At 42.2% G+C, this 18,917-nt stretch overlaps 1 protein-coding gene across 1 annotated transcript in view; it reads right to left on the bottom strand.

The window, feature by feature from the left end:
• Window positions 1-18,917, bottom strand: part of TRHDE (thyrotropin releasing hormone degrading enzyme) — a 3,000,980-nt gene that overhangs the window by 1,503,119 nt on the left and 1,478,944 nt on the right. The window contains exon 5 of the mRNA XM_069629390.1: window positions 15,613-15,726. Within this exon, the coding sequence (XP_069485491.1) occupies window positions 15,613-15,726 (114 nt within the window). The remainder of the gene's footprint in view (window positions 1-15,612; window positions 15,727-18,917) is intronic.

Here is an 18,917-nt window from a genome sequence, read left to right as displayed (position 1 = left end):
CGCCACTCTGTTTCTCTCATGTCCACCATGACAACATGGAAATGGAAGACGACCTACTCTCGCACCTATTAACTTTGGCGTTTGGCCTCTACCACCCGGTACGGCACTCTGAATGTGCGATTTTGGCTTAAATAGAATCTGCCAATTAATAAAACAGGATCATTTTTACAGGGATAATTCTGGTACATTATTCTGATTTGCACCACACTTCACTGACGGTCTCATGGCCTATAGGCGCTCATGTGGATCTGAAACTGGTGGGACAGAACTTGAAAATCCCAAGATGACCACTAAGGTACAAATGAGAAATTTTTATTTTTCCATAATTTTTACTTTTTGACACATTTTGTGAAAAAGAAAGAATAATTGCCTACTGGTTATATTTTCTGTGGTTTCTGAAACAACTACCCACCTGTTTTCAGGATGACAGGGAGAGGTAGGAGCAGTTGTCAGCATCTCATCAGAGCTGGCAACTGGAATCAGTATTAAACCCAAGAAAGACGATGTATGAACTACACCCAATATGAACCCCTCTCGATCGTATTCCTCCCACTTCCTTCATACCAGCAGAAAGAAAAAACGGGAATAGATTTTTTAAACCAAATTTTGAAACGTCACAGAAAAAGCAGTGCTAGTGGTAGAACATTAACGTTGTCTTTATGAAAAATTGCATTAATGTGGATGGTGATGGAAAAGCTGCACTAGTTCCCACAGCTTCATCCTCAAGGATACCTGTTGTTATAATGGTGACGGTGTTGTGGCAAGAAGTAATTTTTATTTGCTTTAAACACCCAGTCAGAACCTGATAGGCCTGTAGGTCCCCCTGCTTCTTGGACATATTATTCTTTTGGAGGCACTAAGTGTTGGTCTACTGGGCTAGAAATGGGCATGAAACAGTGGTTAAGATTACTGACATACTGGTAACAGTAGCTTCAGTTGAAAATCGTGTAATGTTGGGGGCTCAGACGAGCGAGATGACCAGTAATAGTCCTTCTCCTCCTTGTTGTGAGCTGTGGCATTGTCTAGATTTTTGGAATATACTCAGGGAGAAAGGTCCTGCACGCACTGACCCACAAGTGTAGTATATTTGCAGCTCTAATTTGAATGTTCTGTTAGTCTATTCTTTTATTTTGATTTTGTGTTAATAGTTCCACTGCTGACAGATTGACTGATTTTCCATGAGTACACAGGAAACTACTTCAAAACCTCACTCCTTCTTTCTTTATTTCTATGCAGGGGGTAGGTTGGTTCAGTATGCCTGTTGGCTACAAAAACGTTTACCTGTGGTGGGCATTTCCCCCTTGATGTTGAAACTGTACCCAGACAAAGATGCCTTGTACTCATTTTATAAGCGGCTTACTAGAACTTGTGAGAAACTAGTGGGGAATTAAGAGCAACACTACTTTATAAGAACGCATATGAGAATATGTTCTTATTCGGTTTTTTACAGTCTGATCAATAATAAGAAGGTTTTCAGTGAGATCTTGTAAGATTATGATTTTATGCATTTAGCAAAATCAGTGGGACCTTTTGCAAAGGTAATCACCTTCTGAAAATGACAAAACCTGAGTTTGCAAGATCCAGGACCCAGTGAGACCACAAATGCATGTGCTTCTAAGAGACATGACTGCTTTGAAAAGATATAACTTTTCATTCATCTCCACATGCGAGCGTCAGGATCATAGAAACCAACAGCTTCAATTATGCAAGATAATTTAATACAGCATAAAGAGCAGATGGTCTCTTTGTAGGAGAGCATCTGCCTTCAGGCTTTTGCCTCATACAATAGGCATCCAACCTCGACTCTCCCAGGAAATTACCCAGTCCAGCACTAGTTCTCGTACTGCTAATTGTTTTACATTGATTAGATTAACCCCTGCTATATATTCATGATGATTGCTTACATTGGTAACAATACATCTCCCATGGTGTTTCTCTAACCGCTGTTTACTTTTGTTGTGAGAGCCCTGTTCATGTCATACTACAGCTTTCTTTGCATTGACGAATACAAGTTAAAAAACCAATAAGTATAATTAATTAAAAAAATACAACGTTCATAGAACTTTGGTTTTGCATACATTTGGTTCCCCTCCTCTTATCAAGCGCTATGAAACAATCATAGGGCGTAACAGAATTGACGTACATACAAACCATACATTTTCTGAAAAGATGAACTATCACCTCAAGACTTTGGTAACACGTCATGACTGGTCCTCTAATGACAGTGCTAACACATTTCTTTTACAATTACGGTTACCGCGTGAAGAACATATTCATGAATTTATAATTGCACAGGTTAGGATTTTAAATAACCTTCATTTTGATCAGCCAATCGCTAATGTGACTTTCCATCTGTTCATTTACTCCCTCATACATATTTTCTGCCTGGCTTTAGTCTAGCAGCTATAGCTTTACCATTCATATCTCTTCCATTTAAACCGTGATGAATGATGGAGAAGCTTTGAATTGAGCACATGGGCGAGTACCGGATTGAGTACCGCTTACCCGCACTGTTTCCTGCCTGTGCTCCTGCTTACGCATCTGTGTCTCCAGTGCGGACTGTTGGACATTGATTTTTGCAGCTGGTAGTTCTACTTGGGAGTTGATTTGGGCATTTGGCACCAGAATTGTGCGAGCATTTTTTCGGCTCCACCCCTTCTTGCAGCGATTGGCTGCACTGTGACCCTGCCTAGCCTTCAAATCTATTGCGCACGCGCACAGCGCGCGCGCACACGGGCGAGTACCGGATTGAGTACCGCTTACCCGCACTGTTTCCTGCCTGTGCTCCTGCTTACGCATCTGTGTCTCCAGTGCCGGACTGTTGGACATTGATTTTTGCAGCTGGTAGTTCTACTTGGGAGGTGATGCGAAGAACTAATCAAAATTGAAAAAAAACTTTATTGCAACTGTTGTCAACAAAATTGAAGTGACACTGTGTTGTTTGTTTGTTTGTTTTCTCAGTTGATTTGGGCGTTTGGCGCCAGAATTGTGCGACCATTTTTTCGGCTCCACCCCTTCTTGCAGCGATTGGCTGCACTGTGACCCTGCCTAGCCTTCAAATCTATTGCGCACGCGCACAGCGTGCGCGCACACGGGCGAGTACCAGATTGAGTACCGCTTACCCGCTTTGCCGCGTTGACGGTTGAGGTGGTCTCTTTTACATCCTGACTCACGAGTAAGTGCCCCTTTTAGCCCCCCTCAGACCTCAGTCTATAAACAGCTCTGAGTATTTTGTTTTGGCGTTACCTTGCCGTTCTATTTCATACTTTCAGTCTCCTTGAAATGTTGATGAGGGGTCGGCTTTACTCATTAAAAACCGACATGCCATCAACGGTAAATGTTGGCAATAGTTTTAACGGTAACCAAAATAATTTACAAAAAAAATGTCTTCCTATAAATCTATTGTTCTGACTCCTTGCCCCATGACCCCAAAGGGTCCCAGTACTACCATGTTTCATCCTGTGTGTCTGTCAACCCCTAATCAAAGTGCTCAGTTGCACACCCAATTTCCACGGTCACTTAAGTCACTCAAGTCTAATAATAACAACAATCTACCACCTCAGCGACCTTTCATTAGAACTGTGGCTGATCTAAAGACACCATGTGAACTCTCAGACAATACTATGTTAAATTCACCTTGTCACGCTCAACCAGTAATAGTAGACCGAACCATTCAATCATCTATGTCTACTGATTACAGTTCAGACTCTAATGACCCTAATGAGAATCAAGAGGTCTCTCTCTACGCGAGTCAGTGTGAATCCCCAATACCGATCCACAACTCGCAGAATTCTCACCAAAAATCTAACGTGTCTCTACCAGCTCATTCATTGTCTGCGATATCATATGTACACCCTACACCGCGTCGTCCCTGTGCACCTCCTCAAGGTGATTCTGCAGTGGCTCAATCTCTGTTGTTACAAACTACATTGACAGCCATTAATACCACACTAATGTCTCTGTTTAAACTCTTTGAAGTATTGAACTCTAAAATAACAAACCAAGAATCTAAGTTAGATGGTTTGTTGTTATGGACACAGCAAGTAAAACTGGCGCCTCCACTTCACCCATGCCCAACAGAAGGGACGCTGTGTGGTGATTCCTCTGGCACTCAGATGGTAGCAGACCCAGTACCTTTAACATCTTTGCCCACGCCTTACCCAGCGCTGCCCACTATTGCGCATATTATCACAGTAAGTCCTCCAAAACCGGCTGTTCCCCCAGTTTCCTCTAATCAATCGTGGGTGAGTGTGCAAGACTCACCAATTTCTAACCCTATGTTGGAAAACGTTCTGCCTGTAATGAACCCCACAGTCCTGGATGAGTGTCCCTCTGTAGTTTCTTCGAAATTTAGGAAGATTGTCAAAACCAACGCCAAAAAAAAGACTAAGAACATGCCTGCTGCACGAATGTCAAAAGCCTCAATACATGCCTTTTTTAAAAAAATTACTATGGTCCGTCCTGTAGCTGCAGAAATAGTAAAACCTCTTCCAGCCTGTCCTGTATCTACCAATCTTGATGAACATGCTCTACCTGCAGTACCTGTGGTTTATGACCCATTAGACGCCCTAGTTGAGGCTCTTGAATCTGACCATACTGATAACATTGATGATCCGATCTGGACTGACACTCGGGCTACATCTTCTGCTCATCAGTTACCAACTCCTAGCAATCATGATACTGAATTACAACGGTCTGTTATTTTGAGTGAAATGCGTCGCGCACTGGACGCCTACATGGATGAGCGTTGCCCGTCACTGAATGATCACGCTTTGAATCCAGCAGTGGATTCCCAAACCAAATCAGTCTCTTGGACTTCCCCGGTGGTTCAATCTAAAACTTCTCCACATCGACCAAATAATAGAGGTCTGTCTATATCTAAACACGTTCCATGTCTGTCTCTAGAACACCAAAAATACACCGCGGAAAGAAACAACATCTCATTCAATAATCTTGAGACGAAAAATGTCAGCAATAGGCAATCTCGCCACCTTATTACTACTGTGCCAGCCTGCCACACGCTAATTTTGAAATGCCGTGATGGCCCCTATCCTAAATTCAATCTAAACAGGCAAAGTGTCTTGAATATTTTTGGCGACGTACTTGAACTAGAAGACCTAACATCACACGATATAGCTCAAGTCGAATATATTTCTGACACCACTACAGCAATTGTGAGACTATGGATCCCCTCAGGATTAGTCTTAAATACTATATGGCTTGCTAAAATGTCTCTATTTGAAATGGGTTTCTTGTTGACACAAGACCCGGTGCGTATCACAAAACATGTAGATGCCCTTTCAGTTCACCAATCTCAAATTCACATGAGCTCCCGGGATGACATGCAGACATCTAGATATTAACCATCAACTACACTACAGCCTCATGTCATTAAAATAGCCTCCTGGAATACTCGTGGCCATTCGCATTTATACACTTCATTAAAAATACTAGCAGACTATGCTATAATTGCCCTGCAAGAGACTTGGTATTTGGAATCTCCAACCTGGGACAATTTTGATGTCATTTTATTATCTGCAAAGCTGGGAGCACGTGGTCGGCCCTCGTCAGGGTTATTGGTGGCTGCTAATAAGAAATTGGGTTTTAAAGTCGAAGCCTGGAAGCATGTCAGCAACTATATGCAATTGGTGAAAATTACCTGTAAAAATCATACAATAGCCCTTGTCAACATCTACCGTAACCCGGTCGGGTTATCAGACGTGGCTTTCTTTGAGGGCTTAACAGGATTCATTGATTTGATATCAGTCACACCTGGCATCACTGACTCCCTTATCATGGGCGATTTAAACATGGATTGTTTATCCCTGGCTAATAGAAATAAGATGAGGGCTGTTACCACGTGGTCCCGCATTATGTCTGACTGCAATATGTGTATGGTAAATGGCTCTGTAGATAGTGACATCCCACCGAATCTAACATGGCAGCGAGGCATTAGTCAAAGTACCATTGATTACATGTATGTTGAGCGAACCATGTTTACCCGCATTCTCCTGTTTGAGATAATACAGGGGTCCGTAAGTGATCACCATCTTCTCTCCCTTCAGTCTTGACCAGCATTTCATGGTCAATAATACCAAAAATCGCCTCAGATGGACGCATGGAAATCTTATGAAGTTCACGCATGCAATTCATCAGTATGATAAATCATCTAGACTGATTGAGTATATTGATTTTCTTGATCCATTTCGGCACACAATTGTCCCAAATCCAAATGTAAAAACTCATAAGCATACATTTGACTTTGCAATTAAAGCTCGCAAGGCCGAATATCGCAAGGAAAAAAGAGTAATTCTTATGACAAATAACGCTAACATTAATGCCAACCTAAAAACAGCTAAATGCAAATACATGAATTGGATTCGAGGACACCGAGCCAAGCTTTTCCAACAAGATGGTGAAGCGATGCTATCTGCAATTTGGTCTAAAAACTCAGCAGAAATATGGCGATATCTTAATCAAAAACCAAATGTAGCTCAAGCCCATGTGCAATCAAATCCTGTAACAGAGGCCGTTTGGGTATCACATTTCTCTGATCTCTATAGTGATCCAGAATTTGATACGAACGATCACCAGATCCAGTCCTCTAAACCCTGGGACATTCATTGCTCCCCTTATCTTCTTGAAGCAATGATCAAAAAATTAAGCTCATCACAGGCTGCCGGTCCCGATGGCCTCCATAATGTAATCTTGAAGGACAATCCAAGACTTTGGGCTTTAAACCTTCATGCAATCTTTGTACAAGTGTTGACTAATCGCAGGCTCCCAGCCTCTTGGCTAAGTTCTGTGATAGTCCCTATCAATAAGAAGGGTGACCACTCTGATCCTCGTAATTACCGGCCAATTGCCCTGCTAGATACCCCAGGTAAACTGTTTGCAAAACTAGTATTGTCAGAGTTCAATCAATGGACAGAAACCTGTGGTAAACGTGATCTTTACCAAACAGGTTTTGTTGCGGGCATGGGCACCTGTGTCAATCTTTTTACGTTGAACACAATCAAAGCCCTCTGCCAGTCTCATAAGCAGTCAGTCTATTTCGCGTTTATTGACTTGCAAGCTGCATTTGACTCTGTTTCTCGTCCCTTACTATTGGCGAAATTAATAAGAGATAATTGTCCATCAGACCTCTTTGATATCATCCATGCATTTCATGGTGCAACCTCTATTCGCGTAAGGCTTACTTTGGAGGGGTTGCTATCTGCTTCTACTAAGACCGCACGAGGCTTAAAACAAGGTTGCCTATTAGCGGCAGCAATTTTTTACTATTTCATACATGACCTGAGTATTTCCTTTCTACAGATATGTTCTGATGCCCCTGTCTTGAAAGGGTTTAAAATTACTAACTTGAACTATGCTGATGACATTGTCCTAATTTCTAAAACGCTGAAGGGCCTACAGAATCTTATAGATGCGTTTAACCTGTACCTATGTAAGAACCAACTGGTGGTCAACACTAAAAAAACCCAGATTGTAGTCTACCAAGCTAACAAACTTAGTAGGTCCAGGCTAGCGTGGTCAATAAATAATACACCACTAGATATTGTGCCAACTTACACCTACTTAGGCGTTGATTTTGATGGCCTAACCAATTCACGCAGCCAGATAGAGCGCATGGAGGCAAAGCTGACCGCAACCATTTCGCAGACCAGAATAATATTGCACAAATTTGGGAAATTTTCCATTAAACCGGCAATAGTTTTCTGGACTGTAAAAGCCATCCCTTCGATTATATATGGAGCGGAATCCATCCTGAATTGTCAAAATCTTAGAAAATCTATTCTTGATAGATTCGAGGGAAAATATTGGCAAGCGGTGTTATCTTTGCCGAACTGTGTTCCCGGTCCTTGGCTGCGTTATGAATTGGGACTCGTCTCAATGCATGCTATCTATACATGGCGTTGTTGTATGTTTCTGCGTAAATGCATAGTGGCTTCTCAAAAGGTTACTATTCTGTCGATCATCTCTGGCTTTATGCTAACATCGGATAAATCCTTTGTAAAACTATGGATTGACTTCTGTTTAGAAGCTCTTGCGGCCGCAAGCATACCAATAGCCTTGATAATATCTAATCCAACAAAGGCAAAAAATCTTTTATACCAACTAGACTGGATTAAGACCTTAGAGAAATGCCAAAAATACCGCCAACCATGTAAGTATCGATTCTGGCCCAAACCGGTAAAAAGTCCAGAGTCTTATCTACTAAAATTTCCATCAGTAGCATTAAGATCAGGAATAATGAGGGCACGATTTGCTCTATGGCCCACTCATCAAGTTCAAGTGAGACGCAATTTGAGACCTCGAGCACTTATGTCATGCAGATTCTGTAATGATTCCACCACGATTGAATCTCTTGAACACTTGGTCTGTAATTGTGCCCAATTATCTATCTTAAGATCAAAACATTTTTCAAAGGTGATGAGTACGTTAACAATCATTGCCTATGACATGCGCTGGTCTTTTTTATTGTGTTCTAACAATCACTCTGTCAAGGTGGCCTTAAGTAATTTTTTGATGGCCATAAACTGGGACATTTCTACCTGAGAGGCAGTTCCAATCTCAAGCAGCGACCGACTTAAAGAGGGGTAACTGTTTGCTAAGTCATCTACCAGATAAACTGTGTTTTATGAATGTTCTAATTGTGATGTAATAGCTACCTGAGGGGTGTAGAATGACTGATATGTACCAATATGTCTTTCGTGATGTTAAAGCAATAATAGTACTGTCGCTGTTTGAGTTTGTACATCCTAAATGAATTTTAAATGGAAATGTTTGTTGGGTTTTAAAATGTTTGAATTTTGTATATTGAAAAGTTGTTTTTAACAGCTAAATCAATAAAAAAAAAAAAAAAAAGAATTGATCATAACCACTGGCAATTGCTCTATGCACCCTTCCATTTGCGGCTACTGTACCATTACAAATGGGAGATTGTATGCAAATCAGTCTGGTCATATTCCAAAACAGGCAGATCAGCATATCTCCTATGTCATGTGCCCTTCTGCACGAGACCACAAGCAACGCCAGACATGTTTCATCCTCATCAGTCACACAGCTTTGTAAGGAAATCCCTCTAAGACCCTTACATAGAAAGGGGCCAGAAAGAGATTGCAAGCTTGGCATTCCATTGTTATTGGAAAGACCATCTTATCCTTGCCACCCCAAACCCATTCCGTCACTGCCAACATATTCCGCATAACCATCCTGGAGCTGTCATACCGAGGTGCAGCACTTTTTGTAGAATCCACCCTCAACCTTCTATCTTTTCTGTTACTTCATCGTGAAGAAACCCCTGAAGGGTTGCAGCATCACTCTGATTTCAAAGACCCAGTGCCTTGTCAAAAACCTGGTGAACTGTTGCTGTTGGGGGCAGTGGGATTCGATATTAAATTTTAGACTGAATCAAACGTGTTTGGGGATTGTGGGAGAAAGCGGGGCAGACACGAACATTGATTCTGATCCCTGCCCTGACAATGCTCGACGGACCCCTGACATGTGCTTTGTCCAGCCTTGATGGGCCGTGCCCTTGAAAGGGAAAAGACCAAGCAGGCCGCTGACCATAGCACCTGGGCATGTTAGAGTGAGGTTTGAGGCATCTCACAGCCTGTCAAACAAAATACTAAGAAGGGTGAAATGGGCGACTGTGGTCCTCAACTATCAAGCAGCAATTTATCTGGACAGCTTCCTCTGAGTTCCTGCTTCACATTACCCTTAACACGTAGCTGATGGTAATATCTGGATTTTCCATACTGCCACTTTCTATCTGCCAACTCACTGATGTTTGCTTTGTTCCACATGGGATACAATGTATCTTTGTGGGACAGTCAGGGAGAGAGAGTGAGAGAGTGTGATTGGCAGGCAGCATTGTGAGCTTAAGAAATGGGACGTGTCTGCAAACGGTCAGGGAAGGGAGTGCAGGGTTTTGTGTTGTTTTGCCTAGTAGGCCTACTCTTCTCTTCCCTGATTTAACCTATTCCCCTCTAAGCTCTCCTACTAATATACACTGCACACACTACACAGGCAAACCTCCCACAGATGGCCAACACATGTGCAGTCATGTGCACATCAACACTAACAGAACCATGATGAAGCTCTCCTCTTTATCCCTATCACACATGCTACAGCATCAGCCGCTAACCAGACCCAAGGTACTGCAGTCTGTCAGGTAGATTTAGGGCTCTTCCACATGGATAACATACTTCTATGTTTCTACACCAAACCCACAGAAAACAGATTGTCAAACAGCAAGCGGGTACTTCTCACCAGCATCCATCAATACCATTGCTTATCCCAATGTCCCACTAATGAATCCCCAACCCCTCTTTTTCTTACAGAGCGATGAGCAGCATGGCCACCAAGAATGACAGAAGGGAGCAATACAAAGACCACTTACAAATACATTACATTACAATAATGGCTTTTTGCTTTGGACTCTAGCCATGGCAAGACTAATAGTGTGTGCTGGGCTGTCTCTTTTGTAGTGGGGAAATATCTCATTTCCATATGGTTTTTCCTTTTCTGTAATGACACAGTAGCCTGGAAACTTATGGGTGTCAAGTGGCTAAGAGCAATGGCCCGTGTTTATGATTAATTAAGGTGTTCTATACATCACTCTTCCAAATGTTCCTTTACTTTCCCATATAGGTATCATTTGACTTGCATAAGCAGCTTTGTAAATGTCTGTGTTCTGGTTTATCTTCCACCTAACATTATTCATAACTTAGGCTTGTTTGTATGTATATATTTGTCAAACTATTATTCATTTTGTAGACAAAAACCCCTATTTCATTAATCATTACATCACAATCTCAAGACAAATACTGAGGTTTACTGTCCATTAGAAAATAATGTTATACAAATGTGTCTCATTAACTACCTAAGTTAGCCATTGAAGAATAGGTTTACTTGTCCATTTTATTTTTATTTTTTTATTTTAGGCAGCAAGAGCTGGTGATATTGCCATAAGGTTCCACGGAGCTCAGGCAGTGTGCTATAAAACAGTAAACAACAACAAGAGATTGGACTGAATCAGAACAGAAATGTTCATGTATTAATAAGTAATGGCAAACTAACAGAAAGGAGGACTTTAGTATGAGTGAACGAAGCAGCAGAATAATACAATGGCCCTCATTACGAGTCCGGCGGTAACCCACCAGTGCTACCGGCGGGTTGCCGCTGGACTCGTAACTCTTTTCCGTCGCCTGATATCTTAGTGCCATCGGGACATTGGTGCTGGAAAATGTTGTTCCCCATTCCTGTGGAGTCCCAAAGGACTCCATGGGAGTGGGAGATGGAAGCACCGACACCATTGCTAACAGTGCCAGTGCGTCCGTGAAAACCTTGCGGGTGGGTACCGTTACTCCCGGCAGGTCAGACCAGCCAGGCGTAAATGTCCCTGCCTGCAGAGTCGGGGTGTGTCAGTCCGAAAAGGGTGCTGGTACATTTCTACCGGCACCCTTATTTACAGACCACCACACTCATAATGTGGCCCATAATGTCTCGTTTACTGGGCTGTACTTATGCTTACTTCAATTCCCTCTTCTTCATTTCAAGGCTTGCTGGACTAAGGTGTGCTGTACCATAGAGAAACGCCCAACTGTGGCTTCTCTTACATACTTGTGTGAATACATGTTTTGTCTTCATACACTCTTCTAATGCAAGTATGACACCAATTCTACCTCATCTAGTATCATTTGCCAAAGCAGTTAATCTAAAAGCTGTCCACAGCAAGACCACGTTGTACAATAGGCAATAATGCCATGAGAGCTTAATAAAAAAGAGATCACCACGAATGGAGTGTGGGGATACGTTTTCTAGACAGTACCACTTCTCCATAATTATAATTATAATTCTTCTTTTATAACATGCTTAATGCCACTGAGCGGTTTCTAAGCGCAGGATCGGGATTCAAACATGTGTTGCTTCCAAGAAAAACATGTTGCACAATAGCTATCCTTCCTCCCCATCCAATGCAATACTTACCTAACTGAGAAGATACCAAAGCAGTATAAGACGTCTTCAGTCACTGTGAAATAATTACCAGCAATACAACATATGTGCTGTATGTGAATTAATGTGTAAAGAAGTTGAGCCATAATCAACATGATACAGAGTGTTGAGGGACTTGTCACCCATAGTGTTTAGCAGGTAGGGGTTAAAGGTATTAGAGAAATCCCTAATGGCTGCACTCAAAATATCCATTATGGAACATCCTGTATTCTCACGCAGGACAAGCAACACTCTTGGTGGATCCACCTTGAACCTTGAGAGTTCTAATTTCTGGCAATTTCCATAGAATCACGTTGCTAATGGTGGCCAAAGATGGATTCAGAAAACTCTTCAGCATGATAAATGGCACACACGGACAATCACAATCAGTACAGTGTGTAGCTAAGACGACACTGATTTTAACAGTCCTCTAAACCTCCAAACTATGAAATGGTTCTTCATATAGAAGTAAATGATTGTGCACTAATGAATGCATAAACAACTTTTGATATAATGGGGGGGGGAAAGAAACACATAAACATAACATCTAACTTCAGACCGTCGACAAATATGTCTGGAAATAGAGAAAGACATGTTTGCTAAAGAAGGACCACAGCCAAGACTGAGAAAGGCAGGCTAGAGGATCCACCCATGGAAATGATCATCACAACATTACAATTGGAGGGGACTTCTTCAAATACACAAAGGGTGCTACAGAAGGGAACGCAAGAGCAAGTGGAGAGGCAAAACATATCCTGAAAGAAACTTAAGCACTTGAAATTAGCATACTCCACTGGATGCGCACACTCTGTACCACACCAGAGCTTAAACCACAACCAATGATAGACTTTTCCCAGAATGGGGAAGTCCTTGGTGATGCGTTCCTACCGTCTCAATCTCTAGCCTGACAAATGCAGGTGAAGACAGCACTGTGTGTGGAGACAGAAGACGAGGGGATGAAAATAATCCAGGAGAATCCCCATGGCTGTTCTTTCCATATGACACTGAATGAAAAACCAATGCATCCTGGCCGAACATAAACCACCAGCTGAACCCTGATCTACTCCATCATTTCCCAGGACATGGAGAATATGAGGGAAAGGGACAATGACGTTCTGAAGACCCCTGTGCCACAGGATGGAAATGGCATTCATGCCAATCTACATTGATGATCTGAGGGCAAGGCACAGAACGGACCAACAATGCCTTCTTCTGAGAAGCAGAGATGCCCAAGGAAGCCAGATACACTCTCCTGCAAACATTGAAAATGTCCCTTCGTGGAAGACATGTACCCTAGGAAGATGACAAATGCCTGCTGACTTGGGCAGTTACAGCACTTCCAAAAGAGACAGCAGATTATTTTCAGTCTTTTGTAACACGCTCCCCCACCTTTCAATGCAGTCTTGTGCTGCCATGTAGTTCATTTTACGTGGAATTGGAACTATTTTAAATCAAAAAAACATAGAAGAATATACTTAGGAATGCACTTCGAGAACACCTCAGCAAGGTCCTTCAAGTTGGTTGGACATATTTCAAACTGGTTAATTTCTGTTGAGATTTGACATAGTTCAAGGTTACTGTGCGCCCCTGATCATTGGCATTAGTAGCCAGAGCCACCAGACAGGAGGGGGAAGGGAAATGCAACTGATGAAATGCAGGGAGGCAGCCTCCCTCCATTGTAAGCCTTCCTGAGCCACAGAATAAACTGCAACCCAGACCCTGAAATGTAAATGAATCAGGCACTGCAGGCCGATATCAATATAGTGAAGGCTGGCCGACAGACGCTGCCATTTTACATTGCAAATGTAAGCCTCAGTGAGTGAAAGTAACTTGTTGCAAGAAAGGGGAGGGCATACGCTTGAGAGGTGCTAACTCAGAGCCTGTAGCCATCCTCAGGTATCCTCACTTGACATGGGGACATACGTCATGCGTGGCTGCTTATAGCAACCAGTATAGCCCATATTTTCTGCAGATGCAGGCACTATGGCTTATGTATTGAAGACTAACATCCTTAACATAATAGTGCTTCCAAACAGGACCAGCAAAGTAATGTCACAGTTTATTCCCAGGATATCTTGGATCATGCATCTATTAACTGCCTGCAATGCTGCTTTGGAAAGTGGCTAGGGAAATAGGCTGTATGTAATATGCTTAACAGACAATACTGACTGTCAATTGGGGTCTATGCATATTATAGTTTTAGAAAAAGTGGTGTCATTTGGTGAAGACTTATATGAAAGTTCACCCATGTAGGCTGGTTAGGTAGCCAACATTTTAGAACATACAATGTACAGAATTTGATCAGCGGCATTTCAAGTTCAAGAACATAATGATCACCCCTACGTAAGGGGGTGGGCAGGGCCGATAAGAGCCTGCCAGCCTGGGCCAAAGGTAGGCCTGAGCAAAGCGAAGGCAAAGGGCCATTGCCGCCCCTGGCTTCCCACAACTGCGTAAGTGATGTCTATTCACACTCTGAGGTACCATCTGGGTTGTCAAGACCTTTAAAGTAGGGGTTTTGTGCATATTGTACATCCGTAGGCTCACTTAACAAATCTACCATACAAGATGGCCAACATGGAAATAATAAAGTGGCATTGCTGGTAAGTTGGTAGATTGGACAACGCGCAACTGAATGCTATCTAAAATGAGTAGGTTAGTGAGGTGAGGTGTGGAGGGTGCTGGCGGAAGTGCGAAATTCCATAGGGACCAGGCTTCAGGCAGGGGTGACAGGTCTGGTGGGCAGAAAAAATTGGTAGACACATGGGGAAGGTTTGCAGGTGGATTCCTTACGCATTCCCGCCCACCTGATTAGCCAGCTTTCTCCCCAGGTGCAAGTATGGTAAAAGGAATGAAAGTCAATAGTAAACTCTGGCAACATCAGTCAGACTAAGGGCCTCATTACGAGAATTCTCCTTGCAGGAACCCATCCCCATTCCCATTTCAGCCCCCATAGGGCTCAGTGGGAATGGGGAGGGAGGTAATAACGGGCAGACTAGATCTGGCCCGTTATTGCCTCCATCTTCCCCTCGCGGGACCCAGAAAGCACGCCTAGTTATACCAGGCATGCAATCCGGGTCCCACGATGGCTTCCCCTCGCGGGACCCGGAAAGCACGCCTGGTTTTACCAGGCATGAAGTCCGGGTCCCACGATGGGAAGCTCGTAATCGGCACTCCCGGAATGAAGGGGGCCGGTCGCATACCGGCCCCCTTCATTACGGGAGCGCCAGCCTTATAATGAGGCCTTAAATATCGGAGGGAAATTAGTAGCTAGGACGTGAGATCAGTCTGGGCAATGATGGATGGATGGCAGTGAGCTGTTTTCGTTTTATACTCTGAAGTTAATCCATGACGCATGACACTGCTTCCAAATGAAAAAAAAATAAAATAATAAAGGCCATGTGAAACATTGCGAATAGGGCCGTTTTACTTCCATTAGTAAATATCAAATTTAGCGTTTAGGGATATTGTCAAAATTCCTATAGAAAATATGAGGTATTCAGCTGTATCTGACATACGACATACACATTTTTCACTTGATAAGGTGTGAGTTAAAAATCATAACAGACAATCTTTTTTTCAAATATTGCCGCATTTTGAAGCTCTCTAACTTACCATATGCCAACCGGGGTAGAGGTAGTCGGTGCCAACAAATTCAAAATAGTGGGCCAGTCCTTCCTTCAGCCACACATCTTCCCACCAAACTGGAGTCACTAGGTCCCCAAACCACTGCAAAGAGAAATGCAGAGAGAAAAGCAGGTGTTTTGATGTACTTAATATTTTTTCTGAGTAACTGTTCATGGGAAACAATGTCAATATATTCGATATATTTATTTTTTGGGCATACGGTAATCATAAAAATTAATTAATCACAAAAAACAATTAAAACAAAGGCCAAATGCACCACAACATCCACCTGTGCCCCATCATCGAGGGCAAATTCAGCAATATATTAATTATTTATAATAATAATTCATGGCACTAGACATACTAGACATGGCATTCCTTTTTGAAAATCGTACACTACAAAATAGTCAATCACAAAAATAGACAGCACTGCAATTTAACAACAAATACACAGTTTATTTGCAGTATAGGCCATTCCATAGTTCCCGCAATAGATCAAGGCCATGCAACACAAATCACGCAACCCCAATTACAATCTTGAATAATGAAGGAAAAGGTCACGAAAATAATGCAAATCACCTTCCCCACAAATGTTCACTCTGGGATCCGGAATCCAGGAGGTGAGAGGCAACGTGCTCCCTGCACCTGACAATGAACAGGCCCTGGATCTGAGGCTCCTGATTTACAAAAGGGACCATTTTGCAAGATGGCTGGCCTGAGGTAAATCCTCCACTTCATGGGCAAACACAGAGTTGGGCGGAGTGGAAGAAAGTAGTGGTAATGAAATGACTGCCACTTTTGTACCACTCCGCAACACTTGGATTGAGGCCCATAGTTTACACATACAAGAAGGGGGCTTGACATCTCTCAGATACATATCATCCTAATACCTTATTAAACATTGAGAGGGGCCATTACCACTTGGGATAATGAGACTTTCCCAACGTATATTGCTTGGCTGCTCCTGAGGTCATAACTTGGAAGAGGGCCATTAACCTGCAATAATGATGCCTACCTCAGTTTAGAAGGCTATATTACATACTAGCCCTAACAATTGCTGAGTCGGCTGGATCCTCTTACCTGTAATGGTAATGCAGATTTAGTTAGAGTTTGCTTCTGCCTGTCAAAAAGATTTGGAACATTTACTTTCTTTTAATTTATGGTTGCAGGGTAAGCACTATATTTAAGAAGTTGCTTTAGACACTAAATGCTCATAACAGTATTTGGATATAGGTTAACTTAAAGATGTGATTTACTCCTTAGAATTGTGGTAGCAACATGAATATTGCATATCAGTCCCATCAACTCATTTGTTCTTGATGAAGACATGGTCTACACAAATGCCCAATCCCGATGAAACGTGAACATCGACGAGATCGAGAATAGACATACAATAAAATTATAAACATTTCAAAATGATTAGGCATTCATTCATTTCTGAAAATTATTAAGTGGATCATCTACGTGGACTTTGAGGTCAGCATATGATTGACGCCACTGAACAACAGGTGGGTCTGAAAATGAGTGTATGTGGGTGTGAGGAGGAGGTAACAGTGGATGTATAATGATATTATGTTTAATGTGCTTATATATGGGGGGCCTTGTACAAACCTTTCTACGATGAAATGTGTTGCAGATTATATTTGTCCAATGTATATGTACTATTTGGATTATAGATTGAATTGAGGGTCTTATATATTTTTACATTATTTAAATTATTTCGATTGTTTTAATTATACATTGGCATCTAGGGTATATGTGCTTGTGTTCCATGCATTGATACCTGCCAATATTATGGTTTTTGTCAATATATTGGTTGGGATTGCATGTGGCCACAGGGAAGGTTATTTGCCCTTTCAATATTTCTAAGTATGCTGCCTCAGGTATTTGCACGTTTACGGGGGACCCTTATAGTTTCAATACTCACATTAAGCCAAACACTTTAGTTCAGCCCCTTCGTCAGCAGGAGCTCAGATCCACGTTTATGGAACCAAAGTGCTGCCTCTCCAATCTTTGACATAGGACATTGCTTGTTGCTATGAGAGGGTCATTGCAAAGTTTGAAAACATCATCATTAAATCGTTCAGGTGGTTCGATCATGGCAATTTGTTGACCCATAGTTAACATGAGGTGTTTCATTCATAAGGCAAGAGAAAGAGCGTGCAACCTTAGTTGGAGGCAAAGATGAACTAGAAGCATTACCAATTTTAGTCCAATGGGCCCAATACTGCAACATCCTTATCATTTTGCTAAAATATGAATAGGTATCCCCTTCTGCAGCGGGGCTAGTGCAATGCTATTGAAAATTAGCTGAGACCTTGAATGGAGTGTTGTTCATGTAAGTTGCTACATCGTTTTATCACCAACGTCACGCCTTTTGTCCCTGCAGAGAGTCTACTAACTGTAGACTGTACATAATATAAGGGGAATTACTCGTGGCCATGAAAGATGTGCTGGCATATAAATGCAGAGCAGGGCCTGTTTAAGAGGATTTAGAAGAATTGAACTTATGTAGGAAAGGTGGGGCTACTCCCCCAACAGTGGCTATAGAAAAATATTCTGCAATGAATGTTCCGGTAGTAGAAGGACTCAGACAGAGATTGTACTAACCGTCAGTTTTGCCCCGATTTGTGGTTAGATTTTTATTTTAAACTTTATGATCATGTCCCTATTGACTGTAATCTTTAGCAATGCATATATCAAGAAATATCAAGAATATCTTCAGGATGTGTGGATTAAATTATGTCCTAACTATAAAATGGAAATGATTTTGCCACTGATGGCTAGGCCAACATCAGCTCAAGTGTCTTTTTTTAGATTTGTTTCAACTGATGTATATATAAATGACATCATGAACTAATAGTCCCCTTGTTTAAACTAATCGCCAATGCAATTCTTCACAAAGGCCATTATGCTGAGATATGGAATCAGTTTGATGGCGGTTCGGCACACTTAGGACTGAACTGCCGCCAAACAAAATTACTGTCACTGCCACTGGGTCCCATGGATTTACCACAGTATTACAAGCCATGGTAGGCAGTGTAAATCCCCATATCTAAGAGTCTGTAAGACTGCATGGGGATTTCGGCTGAATTACTGCCAGTGGGAATTCTGCCGATTCTGCTGATTTTTTGGTGGAAAAGTGTAGGATTTACTGCCTGCATTTTGCTGCTCCACTTCATGGGCAAACACGGAGTTGGGGCGTAGTGGCAAAAGTGATGGTAAGGCAATTACTGCCACTCTTTCACTGCTCCGCAACGATCGGAATGAAGCCCATAGTTTCCATTTACAAG

The sequence above is a fragment of the Ambystoma mexicanum genome, chromosome 12 (genome assembly GCF_040938575.1).
Source record: "Ambystoma mexicanum isolate Mex_15411 chromosome 12, UKY_AmexF1_1, whole genome shotgun sequence".
In the NCBI taxonomy this organism is placed as follows: domain Eukaryota; kingdom Metazoa; phylum Chordata; class Amphibia; order Caudata; family Ambystomatidae; genus Ambystoma; species Ambystoma mexicanum.
This window is presented reverse-complemented; position numbering and strand designations above follow the sequence as displayed.